The sequence below is a fragment of the Pyxicephalus adspersus genome, chromosome 2, assembly GCF_032062135.1.
Source record: "Pyxicephalus adspersus chromosome 2, UCB_Pads_2.0, whole genome shotgun sequence".
NCBI classification, from domain to species: Eukaryota; Metazoa; Chordata; class Amphibia; order Anura; family Pyxicephalidae; genus Pyxicephalus; species Pyxicephalus adspersus.
Window position 1 is genome coordinate 133,248,731 of NC_092859.1, and position 15,411 is coordinate 133,264,141.

Sequence of the window (15,411 nt, forward strand, 5' to 3'; positions counted from 1 at the left end):
ATTCCCACGGCTGCATTCATTCATGATGAGCACAGCCGCAGTACTCCTGTGTTCTTGGATAAAGAATCTCTATCCAAGAACACATACCACAGGGCTGCAAGAGCCATCAGGGTCTGCTCCTCCTGAGTGCTCTTGCAGGTCCCAAAAAATTAAATTTCGACGGCCGAACTTACACATGTTCGGTAAGCGAGAACAGCCCGATTCGCTGCGAGATTGAATTTTAAAATCTTGTTCATCCTTTCTACCTAGCACACTAATGTACTGTGAGCTGTGGATATAAGGATTGTGACAGCGATTCCCCAAGACCTGCAAGTTATTTCAAGGGTTCCCACAGTACTGGTACCACTCACTAATGCCAGCTGTCACATATTCAGATGCTGGTTCTTTAGGAACCATCACTGCCCTGCTTGTGATCGAGTTGATGGCAAGGTGCCAGCCACAGGTAGCCGTGCGGAATCAATTGAAGTAGAGTCAGGTGTGAACCTGCCCTTAACAAACCTTTACAACCCATCTTTTTAGACTAGAACATCATCATTCTATTGTAAAATCTGATATACCACTCTAATTTACCCTAAAGCTACACTCACTATTATTAGAATACCATTGCTAAATGTATCCTATGTTTTAAATAGGGTTCTCTTTTACTAACATGTAAAGTCAGGTGGACTGAAGACCTGTTCTGTTCATGTTAAAAATTCAGTAGCAAGCATGATATTGTAGCAGGATGTTGGAACTCCTAAATATTTGAATACAGCTACAGTTCACACACTTATTTTAAATGAATATATATATATATATATATATATATATATACACACACAGTATATATCATATTAATTAAACAGTTATTGTAACATTCACAATTGCAACATGATTTGTGTTATGGTCGCTGTATGGTCTTGTTTTATACAATTCCATTATATATGGTGGTAATGTGTAAGTAGCAATCCTGTTTACTAATTTCAACTGCACATATGGATAATTGAATGTTCATACAGATCCTATAAGAGTGCATTTATTTCCGGACACAGAGAAGTCTGTTTATAAAGCAGTAATCTGACATTTACTGAAACATTCTCTAGTGGGGCATGTTCAATGTATATGTGTCTTCAATGACAGTGATTGATTCTCCACCAAAGAATGATTCAGTGAATGTCAGGTTCAGCACTTTAGTAAATAGACCGCAAAGAGTTTCTGAAAAGTCTATATGTGGAGCTCACACTAGTGAACAATCAGTATTCCAAGTCAAAGAACATAATGGTCAGTGCATATCCTCTAAAGTATTGAGATCATACATGAAATGTCACTTCTAAAAACAAACACAAATGTGATATTGGCAAAATCCCCACTAATGCTATATATTTGTTCTCCGATTTCATTAAATCAGCTCAAGCAGAAAAATAACCTTTATCATAAACCTGACATTGAATACCTTAGGATGGCCACATAAGAGGAGCACCTCACGTCAACCAGAGTTTTTAGGCTTACATTGGTAAATCAGCACATATACAGTAACATCAGATTGCTGGAACAATGTTACAGAATATGAAAATAGAACAAATGTCCCTATACTTCCTTCATTAACCCCAAAAAGCTTTAAAAACACTAAGTACACAGCATGGCCAACAAAAAAATGGTGCACACTGTAGTGTTTTGTTGGAGCACCTTTTTATTACAGCATGCATTGGCCATGGTATCTTTTAATAAGCCTATGCAATCCCATACATTTGTTTCCATCCGGAGTTGCATTTTGTTTTGGCCAAGATCTTGTGTTGATGATTGGAGAGTCAGACTCCTGTGTAAAGTCTTTTCCAGCACATCCTAAAGCTTTTAATCGAGATTAGGGTCTGAACCGGGGTGTGGTGGTCAATCCAGGTGTGTCAATAAGGTCTCATGCTCCCTAAACCACTGTTTGCAATCTGAGCCTGGTGAATCCTGGTATTGTCATATTGGAAGACGCCAGTGCCATCAGAAAAAAAAATAATTGATGAAAAAAACCTGGTCATTCAGTATATTCAGTTTGTCAGCTGGCCTCATTTTTTTGGCATATAACAAGATCCTGATCCTAGAACTGACCAACTAAAGCAACCCCAAATTACGACATTGCTCCAACAAACTTGCTAATTTTTTGTGCAATCTATATAAACAACTTTATATAGCATAGTGGGTCAGTGGTTAGCATTCTGGCTTTTGCAGTGCTAGGTTCCGGGGTCAAGGTTAGGGCGCTATGTGCTTGGACTTTGCATGTTCTTCCTTTGTTTGCGTGGGTTTCTTCGGGGTACTCCTTTTTCCTCCCATATTTCAAAAACATGCAGTTAGGTTAATTGGCTTCCCCGCACAAATTGACTTTATACTGTGCTAATGGGACATTAGATTGTGAGCCCCCTTGAAGGATAGTTAGTGACATGACTATGGCCTTTGTGAAGCAATGTGTAATATGTAAGCGCTATATAAATACTAGTAAATTTTAATAACTATCACAAACTATTATTTACTTTAAAAATATACACTTTTGTTTGCAATCATCTTTAATTCTAAAGACAAGTTTATTGAATATGCAATAGTCCTATTTCTAGTCCAGCCTATGCTACATCTTTGTGTATGTATTCAGTGTACAGTGACGTGCGGACGAGGTTTGCGCTATAGAGTGGTGTTATGTAATGACCATCGTGGGCAACACACAGGAGGCTGCAATCCCCAGCTGAAGCCACATATAAAGGAGGAATGCATTGTACCTGTACCATGTTACAAACCCAGAGGTAACAGAAGAGATTGCTTTCATTTCATTTAACACATTTCATAAAAGGATCTTTATTGGTGTACAATGAAGATTTGTGTCATTTGTCTGCTAGAAAAGTTCCCCGTGGAAGCTAAACATCCGTGGCTGAAACAAGCACAGGAACTAGAGGAGACTAGAACAGCATCAGATCAGCCAACGTAAGTAGAATTTCTGTTTATCCCAGTAATCTCAGCAGGATTAAGACATTCTGTAGACACTTTGCTTCTTCATAAAAACTACAATGTACAATGTGTTAGCTTCACTGCTCAAGTGTTATATATATACCTACAATATGCAATGCTTGCTCCTTTTTTATGCTTTTTATTATATTATAGAGTTCATAGAGTAGTAGTAGTAGTCAGATCTGCGAGGGAAAAACAAGAATATGTACATATATATATATTCTCTTCTTTAAAATTTGGATCTCTTTCGCTGTTTAAAATAGAATAATTGTGCAAAAACAGATATGACACATATATTGCATAATGTCAGTAGCATTAAAGCAACATATTTTTCCAAAGTAGTTTCAACACCTGTGCCAAAGTTTTATGACCCGGTCCTGCCAGCAGATATGTTGCTTTCACCATTTCCCTTACAGATCGACATTGTTTTTCCTACTTGACTTTGCTTTTCCGTAGGTTTTTTTGACAGGGTAATGTAATATTATTGATGAACATTCGGTAAGCAACAGCAAACACTAGTTGTTGATTTTTAGTTTTATACACATCCCGGCACAGTAAAAAAATATTTATCTTGTCTTTGGTATTGTCCCCTAAAGACTCACTGTTTCAGTACCGGTCCTTTTCTTGGTTTAATGAAGGCCAGTGTCATTGAATTTCATTTGCTGAGAGCCAGGCTATCACGGACACATCACCTGGGGGTGCATTGCCACAGTGGTTTGGGTTCACAGTACAGAATTGCAGAGTGCTTATGTTTTAAAGCCAGGTCATAAAGCCCTACTGTTGTCTGTATTAAAGGAGCCCTCTCGTAACAGCTGTAGTGGGCCCATGAACAAAATTGCAGTGATTTTGCCAATCTTTGAAAGTTATTAGAGACCATTATGTGATTCTTACTTTTTCTAAGCAGGACACAAGTGGGCAAAGTAAAAGGTTTACTTAACTCCCTCGTCCCCTCAAGATTTTTCTCACTTTTCCTAACTTCAAAACTGCTGTTTTGGCCAACATATTAATGTTTGAGTGGACTTTTTAAATCCCTTTCATAAAGGTGTAAAGAAAAAGTTTTTGCTGCAGAAAAAACCTTCCTGCTTTGTTTGTTCATACTGAATCAACAAGCAGAAAGAAAGTCCATCTTCAGTTCAGGTACACTTCCATCTAAAAGAAAGGTATGTAGATGAGCTTGCTAACTGAATGTTCTCTTGGCCTAAAGCAAATCCAAACCAATGTGTAATATATTGCAGTTTTCCACCCCTTAGTTATGGCTATTAATTAAAAAATATGGTATTAATTTTTTAAGGCTCTTTATTCACTTGGGGACCCTGCTAGTAACACATTTCCTGTTCTAAAGTAACAGTGTTCTGTATCTTTGTAGGAACACTTCCCACTTTTCTCTTTACCGTAGATTTTAAGGGATGTGTTCTCTTTAGGCACACAGTGAATTGGTATTAATGTAACTGATAGGAGTTCAGCACAAGTTGAGTGATCAGGAAGTTCCACTAGATTTTTTACAGGATCAAAAGTTATTGTCTGAACACTCATCAATGGATGTAACAAAATACTTCAAAGGTACATTGAACAGACCAAACAGGAAAGTAAGGCAACATACACTTAAAAATGCCAAAGTGTCTAAATTAATGGTCATTTTTCCTATTTTTGTTAAAAGGCAAGGCCATTTTCATGTGACTGACTTTTAGTTTGCAGCCCTATACAATTCAGACATTAAAGGAAACAACAGGATCGTGCTTAGGCCCATGCTGTAACTTCATAGCAATGATATATCTGTCTAGCAATGGTCTCTTTGTGACTATGAGCAGAATAGAATTTGTACGGCTGTACTCCAAAGCACAGACCTGAGCATTGCCAAACCAGCCTCGTGCTAGATAAATACCTTGGCCTTTGCGGTCTACCACGGCTAGTGTCCTACATTTATATTACTGTATAACATTCAAAGAACTTTTTTTTTCTTTACTGGCAGAATATAATATGACTTGTTTTAAAAGCAGAGCCAAGAAAAATGTAAGCCTGACCTTTTTTTGTTTTTAGTTGTGGAATGTGATGACAGTTGAAACCCATCATGATTTTAAACGCTACCCCCTGGGCCCTCTTCGTTACAGAATAGGTTTCAACATTGTTATTTATTATTTTTCAATTATTTTTGTGTGCTGCAAGATAGAGAATTCTTAAAGCATTCATGTTATTTGAGATCTACAGTTGATCAAAAAAGGTTGCTTATACTGGAGCGTCCCTGCTGTCCACTTGGTCTTGTGCCTGGGCTTCTTTTAAAGTCAAATGGGATGTGGCAGAACATGAACGTCTACAGACAAAGACATAATTACATGATGAGGTCCCAAAGCAAATTTTAACACGCTCCCTAAAATGCCAATTTCCATGTTGCTTCTGATAAACATGACTTGTGGGAGTGCTGTACACCTTCGTATTTTAAATCGTTCACATTCATCCAGCTGTCATCACTTTCCTAAATTTTAAGACATCATTGGCAGTAATAAGCTCCCCAGTGCCAACGCCTGATGGAAGCTTTAGGTGCTATTTGTTACCAAATGTGGCTTCATGAGCCATGAAGGTCGTCCGGTACACAATGTTGTTTATAAGGACTTGCAAGTATTCAGTTTTATTCATTTTTTATATCAGGCTTCTTTTTACCTCTGGTAAGCTTACCAGCTTCTTGGCTGAGCTCAGGGCTGGTAATTGAAAAACACTGGGCCTGATTTAATAAAGGACTTCAAAACTGGAGAATATAGTCTATAATGGCAGAATCTGGGTGATCCACCAAACTTGGAGTGGGTCTAGTCCAGGATTGAAATCATTTACCAACTAATATCAAATGATTTTGCTGGATGATCCAAGACTTTCCGTGATGATCTATCTTTTCCAGTCTTGGGGAACTTTATTACATCAAGCTCACTGTCTTATCTGTGTGAATGTTTCAAACCCATAACTACCAAAGCATGTTTTATTTAATGCTTTTTGACAGCACCTTTGTTATATGACAGTTTTCTGTGTGTTTCATGCTATCACTAATTTCAGGTAGATTTATATGTGTGTGACCCTAAACCTAAAGTTTCAATAAGAGGGTTCTATACTTCTATGCTGTTCCATTGGAGTGCCAAGCACTAACCCCTTGTAAGCTCTGTGTTAGATGGTAGCATAGCTTACGGGATTACCCGTTTCCACAGGTATGTGACAGTATTTAAGCCTGGTGATTGGCCTTTCAGGCCTAAGCATGCCGAGGAGGTCACAGACTCCTCAATACCGAGAAGGTCTGAGTTTCACCAAGAGCTTCAACAGAGCAATGGTGTGGCAAAGGACTGCAAGATAGATGGTAGTTTTTCTTACAAGAGAATAGTAGAAGTGTCATATGTTCTTTAGGTCACTATACAACCAGACAGTACTGTCTGATTTGTTTTGCTAAGGCCCCATGCTTCACACGATCTGTTATGGCTATAGTTATGCTCCTGTCCCTAACCCTTCTCAACTGAAAATTGCTGCTCCACTCAGCAGTATTAAGTTTCATACCTAGTAGTATGTCCTAAATTGTTTACACAGGTTTATCCCAGAAGCCTGGTCCCCCTGCAGTGTCACGTGTGGTCGGGGCGTGCAGATGAGGGAAGTCAAGTGCCGGATCCTGTTGACGTTCACTCAGACTGAATTAGAATTGCCAGAGGAAGAATGTGAGGATGAAAAACCAGCTGTGGAAAGAACTTGCCATATGCCATCATGCCATGGTGATACATCTGCTCTGACATCAGAATTTTCTCCAGAAGGGGAAGACTCCACTGAGATGTATGATTGGGAATACATTGGCTTCACACCTTGTTCTAGCAGCTGCTCAGGAGGTAGAGAGCACAGATTATTATCATTGCTGTCATTTCCAATAAAATATTAGTTCTCAGTAAACATTTATAACTGAATAGATTTTATTATTTAAAATAAAGCATTTTCAAGGAACGACACCATGAAAGTGGGCATAATGTACCTCAACTACTTGGCCTCCTGAGTAAAACCTCTAAATCTGAATCTGAAACAATGCTGGCATCATTGCTGCATAATAAAATACATATTGTCATATTTAATTAAAACCACCTTTCCATTATTGTGTTATTTGGACCACTTAACAATCACAAACAGGCAACCATGACTCCTTATTAGAAGCTGGCAGGAGACAATTATTTAAATCTAATTAAACGGTATAATAAATGCAGATTTATTGTAAAACTAAACATAAACTAAACTCCTAACCCTCCTGTATTATATTAATGTTTTCATGCAATTGAAACCGAAGAAAGTTATGTCATTAGTTAAGATTCATAACTAATAGGGGTTTCATTGGGATTATTCCGAATGAAGCATGATACGTTTGTTGTCTGTTGCCTAAAGGGATTCCAGAAAACCTGAAAATGTCCTCCACTGTTTGGGACCCCACCATATGGTAATGCAGAGATTTACTAAGAAAGGTCATCCCAGGACACAATTTTGCATTTGTTGAACTTAACTGCCCCTGATGATAAAATCAGGTATTGCACTGAAATCAAAGCATACATTGTGGTCAATCTGCTATAGAAATGATTACTTAGCTAATTAGCTTGGTGAATAAGGGAAAGTTGCATTTGTTCCATTTATCCAATCACTAGCACCTCTTCGCCCTGTAATTATTTCTATCATCTTATCATTTTACCCCCTAGCACTGCAGCAAGGGCAATGTGCCTTGTTGCTTTGTTGCTCCCACTGTAATTTTATCGCTGTCTGGGTTTGGATTCTTCAGCCACCTTTATTGGTCAGGTTGGGATGGTGTAAGGCACATGCACATGGGAGATATTTTAGCTTGGCACAGAATCAGGCACAGTATACAATAAAAGAAAAGCAAACAGACAAAATGATCTCTATAAGTGGAGACACCATAGTTTCATCTGTCATAGAAAGTCCATCAGGCGGACCTACGCTTTGAGTAACTAAAAATTTATCACAGAATGAACAAGTCCATAGTGTAAATGTCAAAATTGCTCCGGTACTTAAGAGATATTAAAGCATGAGAGTTGGAATAGGCTTCAACTCTCAAACCACTGTGAAAACAACAGGGCATTTAGTCAGTTACTTCAGCTTTAATAAGGAATATTATATATATATTGTAGTTCATGTATTTTCTGGTTTGATGAAATTGCATACATTTAAACCAAGTTTTTGTAAATTTTTTAAATTTTTTCCCTGAGAGGACACGTAAGATTTAGAATAAGAACATTTACCCTGGCAAACCTTGTTCCAAAGGGGGGGTTAGCAGCTAATTTTTTCAGATAGCCGAGGGAAAATATAAAACCTCAGCTGGGTATTTTTTTTTTTAGCGGTCTTTGCTATTTTTGAACATTTGCTTCGCTTCTAGTTCCCAAAAGAGAGGGAGTTCACATCTTAGACAGTTGTCCCCATGTCAACCATGTCACATATCCATCACACTGGTCACACAATAAATCAATGTTTTGAAAGCACTTTGATGACCCTCTGTTGCTTTATTTTGTGACCAGTGTAGTGGATATTTAATTATTTTCCCGAAGAATGTTGGTGGACTAGAAACAAATATCTTTTGCCTCCCCATTGGAGACAGACAGAAAAAAAGAACTAAGCTATTCTTTCCCCATTCTATCCAAAAGAAAAATGTGTTGTCTATAAATGCACATTAAGATATATACATGACTATTCCACTCAATAATAGTTTTCTTATTGTTTTTTTCTTGTACTTGTTTCTCCAGGAATACAAGAAGCTATAGCAGCGTGTCTTCATATCCAAACAAAGCGAGTAGTGAACAACTCTCTCTGCGACAGCTCAATGCGTCCACCTGCAATGACCAGAGCCTGCAACACTAAACTCTGCCCTCCAAGGTACCGGCTGTGCATTCCTCTTTAAAAGGCTTTGATGTAGATATATCCTGAACATTCCTATATATTGGTATTCGTTTGGAAGAGCCAATGTGCAAAATTTAATAGAAAAATATAAGTCAAAATCTTTTTTAACCTCCCTAGCAGTTCATTTTTTTTCCGGTTTTATATGTCTAAAAGCGGTACATTGTTTTTCATGAAAATTTATTTTACAGTATAATATAATAGTATGAGTATAATAAAGTTTGAAACACAAAACCATGTAAAAACAATAAATTGAAAAAAATTAAAAAATCTATTTATTTAAAAAAAATATATATATACATTATATTCATAATAATATATATACTGTAAAATAAATGTGCTTGAAAACAATGTACTGCTTTTACACATAAAAATCCAATGTATTGCATTCAGTACAGTTATTTTGTATTGAATGCAATACAAATGGATTTTGAATTTCCCGCCACGCACTGACTTCACCGGGAACTCCCCGGTGACTCATCGGATGCAGAAGCAGGAAGAAGGAAGAAGAAAGAAGACGGAGATTGCCGCGCTGGACGGCGCAGAACACCGGAGGATCGGGTAAGCGCTCTATTTACTAACTTTCCCATAGGTTAACATACCCAGAGTGTGACTCGGGGTTACCACTTTTAGCAACTTTTTTCTACCCCGAGTCATACTCGGGATTACCTCTAGGGAGGTTAATACAGCAAAAATGTTCTGCACTGTTTCAACCATAAATAGCTTTGAGGGCGACCAGAGAACAGAAAAATTTGATTGGAATATTTGATTGGTTACACATGCATAGGGCAAGTATAATACTAAGAAATATAAGACAGCAAAAAGTAAGATTTATTAAAGCAGAAATAACTCCTGTTTATATTGACCAGTTCCAATAAGGGTGCCACCATCTTCTTTCTTCTTCTCTTCTTTGTTTAAATCTTCATCCTTCTTGATTGGCTGGGATGATGTAACTTCTGCACAGGTGTTCGGGAGTTCCATTAGTCCCGACAGCTGCAGGGGAAGCAGGGATGTGCCAGGAATTTCAGCTACCAATTGCATGGACAGCTCAGCGATTTTGGCAGCAATCAGGCAGGTGAGTTTATTTAATTGCAGAAGGGACTTCTGCCTGATTGCAGATTTTGAAAGTGGGACTTAAGTTCGGCTTCCTCATTATTTTTATATAAAATGTAGGTAATGTTCTACAGCAATTTATATTATAACATATGCTAATGGAACTTGTATATCAAGCCTACCATAATTTTGTGTATGTATTATTTTCCTTCTATTAGTGAGAGTACATAACATAATACTGTATATAAATTTCAGGCACGAAAATCCCAAAAGCACCATTTGATTTTTTTTTGTACCATTGAGTCTATATTTGAGTTATTGTACTTATATGTAATCATCCCCATTGGATCTTAAAGGAAAAAATGATTTCAAGAAAATAATGGTAAAACAATGAAGTCGCCAACAATTAGGAGGATGTTAGTAAACAGCTGGATTATTTCTATTTCAGGCAATTGTTTTATTACTCAAATTAAATTAACTTTCTCACTTCCAGCATCCCATAGCTCAAACATACTGTATGTGGTTAAAAAAAATATCCATGCACTTTTATTTTGATGCATAATAAGGCTACGTACACATGTGCAATATTTATCGCTAGAAATTGCCGATAATGGTTAACAAAAAAGTGAACAGCGACGATGAACGAGGAATGTCGCTGGAAACGAACGGCCGTCTGGCGAATCTAATTGGGCGATGATCGTTTGCTATCTAATGTGTGTACCGTCGTTCAGTGAGCGTGGATGTTTCTGCGGTACACTTTCTCCAGTACACGCCACTTCCTGCATCGTTCAAACAATCGCATCTAGTGTGTGTACATTATTGGTGTAATATATTTCAACAAATGATTAACTATCGATCAAGGATTATTCACGATTATGTTGAACGATCATATAGTGCACAATTCTGTACATGCTGTAATGATACGATTGTTCAAAATAATCGTGAATAATCGTTGATCAGTCGTTAATCACTTGTTTTCTAACGATAAATATTGCAGGTGTGTGTACGTAGCCTAACTGGAGTAAATGTTGTTATTATTATTAATTGTATTAATAAACAATATCTATATAGTGCCAAAATAATACACAGTGCAGTACATTAAATAGGTGTAGCAAATGACAGACAAAAATGTCTATTTTTTTCAAAATATTTTTGGTGTTCAAAATACAAAATTATACACAAGTCACTTTCTTTGCACAGAAGCTCTATTGTTTAGGGGAGATTATTACAACAAAATGTTGTTCAATCAAAAATAACAAACCTGCAGACAATAAACATTGCAAACTAATTTATATTATTTATATTATAAAGTAAATTAAGTCTGTGTGGAAGTGTTTGCAGTCCAAAAGGTGCAAAACTTTTTTATTAAGGATTAGTAATAAGTCTGATATAATTAGATTTTATTCATTTTAGACAATAATACTTATTTAAAAGATACAATAGTAAAAAAATAATTATTAGATAAAACAATTTAATTTCTTGATATGGTATTGTATTTTAATGAAATAGCTTTATGAAAGCAAATATGATTTTTTTTAACTTTTAAAACTAAAATTCAAAGAGAATTATTACCAAATGGGTACGATCCACCTTGCTTTAGTAAGTGATCAGGAACATGTTTGTAGCATTAATTTAATGATATTTAATTGCACGTCTGTCCTTCCCCTTTAAATCATGTCTGTAGGCTATAAGCCTGATAATATTGAGCAGTTTATAGGATACAGCACACTGGCTGCTGGGTACCTCCTGTGAGGAGGAATCTTTTCAACATGTTGCTGATTAAAACTAGTTTAAAAGTAAATTGACATTCCAAACAGGAACTGGTTATAGACAAAGCAATAAAATGGAAAAGTCTGAGAGGTATAGGCTTGAAAGTAATATAAGATATCTCATCATAAACCTCCATTTGAAGTGCCGGGATGTTTGAACGGGGCCTCTATACACGATGCGTAAAAATGTAAACAATGCTGTAGGTATGTGCATTTATTTGTGTCTGGCCCAGCTGTGCAGAGGAGAACTACCAAGGAAGATTTCTGTCATCCACTGTTTATCTTCAACTTATGTATAATTGGCCATGTAAAACAAGAGCAGCTTTGGAGTGCTGCAGCCCCGTGCTATTGGGTTATTCCACTCTGCAACAGTAATACCTGGGTAAAACAAAGTTTTTTTTTACTTATTTGTATTTTTTTCTGCAAATATGGTTCAAACTAAACCTGTAAAACTCCAAGCAATTAATCCTGAGCATACAGTAAACAACTGTATAGGAATTGTAGGGCTGTTTTCCCACATCCACAAAATAAGAGGATTTAGTTGGGTTCGTTCATTTGCTTTGGCTAGAAAGTCATTCACAATGACAGGGGTGGACATAGATGGGTGTAAAGTGCCAGTGGTCCCCATGCCCTGCTCAGCTAACAGAGGCCCCCACAGGGGCATCATGTCAATTCGGCAGGGGACCCCTAAATTAAATCTGCACAAGGGCCCACTGTTGGCAATATACACCACTGCATATGAATATTAAACCTTATAAAACTTTGCATTTTATTCATCATTCATAATAAAAAAAACATGTTTGCAATACTGTAGCAAAAATATGTACAAAATTCTTACAGGTTGTATGTAAAAAAGGTTTTCCTTCAAAGTTTATTATAGGTTTTGCAGCTTTGTGCTACTGCTTTATCAAGAGAATTAGAGGTTTTGGAGACATACAACATTTATAGTGATGGTGTGAACGCATCAGGTCAGTAAGGACAAAGGCAATCAAGGAGGCCAACAGGAACTTGCAGGGGGCACACTCATTGCTAGGGGAACGGGGGGACAAAGAGTCCACTCAAAATTCCTGCTAGTGAATCAAATATAGATTAACAAAGGGTGCTAAAAGTCCTCATATTGCTCTTCAGACCATGAAAAAAATGCTGAAATGATCAGCGCAAATGTCCTCCGCTGAGGGGGGTTTTATGGATTGATTCATACAAATAGTAAAATTTATGCCTCTGGCCCAACTGCACATTCAGAATGACCCATTACTAGCCTAATAGGCTATGGTGAGATGGGTCAAAAGGAACCAAGAAGTCCTTCCCTTACTAAACCACTGCAAAGCCCCATAGCTCATTCTATCACAAATCTTAAAGAATAGGAAATTTTTCTTCATTTTTTGGTAGTTACCTTTTGACCAACTTGACATCTAGGCATATTGACCATCATCTGTACAATGCAATTTACAGAAGCCAACATTTTTATTCACCGTAATGAAGATAGCCAAGAATTTCAAATCAGTAGGATCTAGAAGAGAAGCAAGCCAAGGGCAACTGTCCCAAACTGAGAAATAATCCCCAGATTTTGGGTTTGTGATGGATTGAGGCACTGTGCTTCACGTTGGTTCAATGGAGGTTGCTTTGGATCCTTCTTGCCCATCTCACCTTAACCGGCTATACATTTTCAGGAGCAGATCTAAGAACCCCATTTCCAAGAAAAAAAAATCAATTGATCTATACATTCTGTGAATTCAGCTTTAGTTGTATATTTTCTTTTTACTTTCTACTGGTCATAAAGATCACCTGTCATAATAAAAGACAGAGTTGTGTAGCCCTCAATGATATGGGCACACAGAGTATTCACAAAACAAAAAATACTTAGTTTGGAGTTAGGTTTTATTGCATAATGTCAGTATGCTTAGCACTCTGGACTTTGCAGAGCTAGGTCTTAGTTTTGTATCTCAGCCAGGACTCGCAATCCACAAGGAGTTTTCAGGTTCTCCCCATGTTTGCGTGGTTTTCCACTGAGTACTCTGGTCTTCTTTCACATCTCGAAAAACACGCAGTTATGTTAATGGGCCTTACCTCAAAATTGTCCTTACATTATGGTAATGACACATACCTATGGTAGAAACATTGGATTGTGAGCCCCTTTAAGGGAAAGTTAGTGATATCGGAACAGACTTATGTACGTACTATGTCGGCGCTATATATAAGTACTGGCTAACAATAATAATTTCCTCTTCCAGCCTAACCATGATGAACGGTTTTATCGGAGGCTTGTAAACTGGTATACTCAATGCATTGTAAGACAGCCACTAGAGGCAGAATTTACAAATCTATGTATGTGAACTAGCCATCACAATATGGAACAGCAAGCATGTCAGTACAATCATAATACGCTATAGTATAGTGTATAGTTCCTTTAAATGCCCAAATTTTCCACCTTTCTTTGAAAACTTTAGAAAAAAAATGAGAAACATTTTTATTGACCTACTTTATGTTACGCATTAATCAGGGTTCCTTACACTTACCACATCTGGCAGACATATAATGAAAAGATCATCATTTTGCAGTACCAGGTGCCAAAAATAGGAAATTCAAGAACTGCTGTGAAAGTGAATAGACTGAGATAAAATGGAGAAAACCAAATCACATTGTTTCTATGTAAACTCTATATTTATATGTTGGTCTGCTGTACAGGATTCACAATACAACATATATAGGTGAGGTGTTAGGTGATTAGACGTCGCAGTTTTCAGGCTTTTATGTGTCCTATAAATCATAGCCTCTTTGTGGCGGGGTACTTTAAGAACTTGTGATTTGGATATAATCTAATGGTCTGCAATGTGTCCAAAAGCCGGGGCAAGGCTGTAACATGTCCTGGCAGCTAGCTCCTTTCTTCCTCAGCCAGAAGTCAAAAAAAGGGTCTTTTTAATAATGATTCAGGAAATTGTTTCACATTGAAGCTGAAAGAAGATTTCATGTCGGATTCATAGCCATTTCTCAGTTTTTGAGGCAGACGTTTCTCTTAAATGTTCTCTTTGAAACTCAGTAATAAGCTTTGAATGTATTTATTTTTATGCCTGAGAATTTTTTTTATACGACGGGAAGGGGTGCGAGTGAGGGCGGTGAGCAACATGGAATTTTTATTCCACTTTTCATTACATTTTTAACACGTGTTGCTCTATTTTTAATAAATACACGGCATCTTTAGAAGTGTTTTGATCCTTTATGATTCCCTCATTTGGGGTGTAGGGCCCACTTGAGATGGCGGTTAGTTATAGTGTTGACCTCTTGGCTCATCGCTTTCTATGTCAATGACGACAATGTTTCAGATAGAATAAATCACTTTATCATAATATAAAGTCCTATGGGCTGTGTTCATACGTTGTATGTGTTATTTGTTATTGTTGTAGTCCCTGGATGTCCTCACTGTGTACAGTGCTAATGGACATGTCAGCACTACATATATAAATTCAAAAAAAACTATATGACTTTAGTGGTAAGCACCTTGATAGACAGTGTTTGATTTTAAAAATGAGCAATTGTGGTGCCATAGAACTCTATAAAGCGGAGCTAGAAAAATTTGTAATCAAGTACTCCTTTAAACGAATGGAGGCTCAATCACCAGTTAGGGTAAATCTTCCTTGCAACATTAGAAAATAATGAAAAGCAAGCCTGCAATCGAGTGAATAGTGAATATGAACTACTACAATCATAGTTTAAAAGCATGGGCTTTCTA

General features: G+C 37.1%; 1 protein-coding gene across 1 annotated transcript in view; it reads left to right on the top strand.

Moving 5' to 3' along the window:
• The window catches only part of ADAMTSL3 (ADAMTS like 3), a gene marked incomplete in the record, with an annotated part of 213,664 nt that extends 210,723 nt beyond the window's left edge, over positions 1–2,941 (top strand). The window contains 2 exon segments of the mRNA XM_072402452.1: positions 2,612–2,759; positions 2,853–2,941. Of these exon segments, the coding sequence (XP_072258553.1) occupies positions 2,612–2,759; positions 2,853–2,941 (237 nt within the window).
• Positions 2,942–15,411: the final 12,470 nt, after the last annotated feature.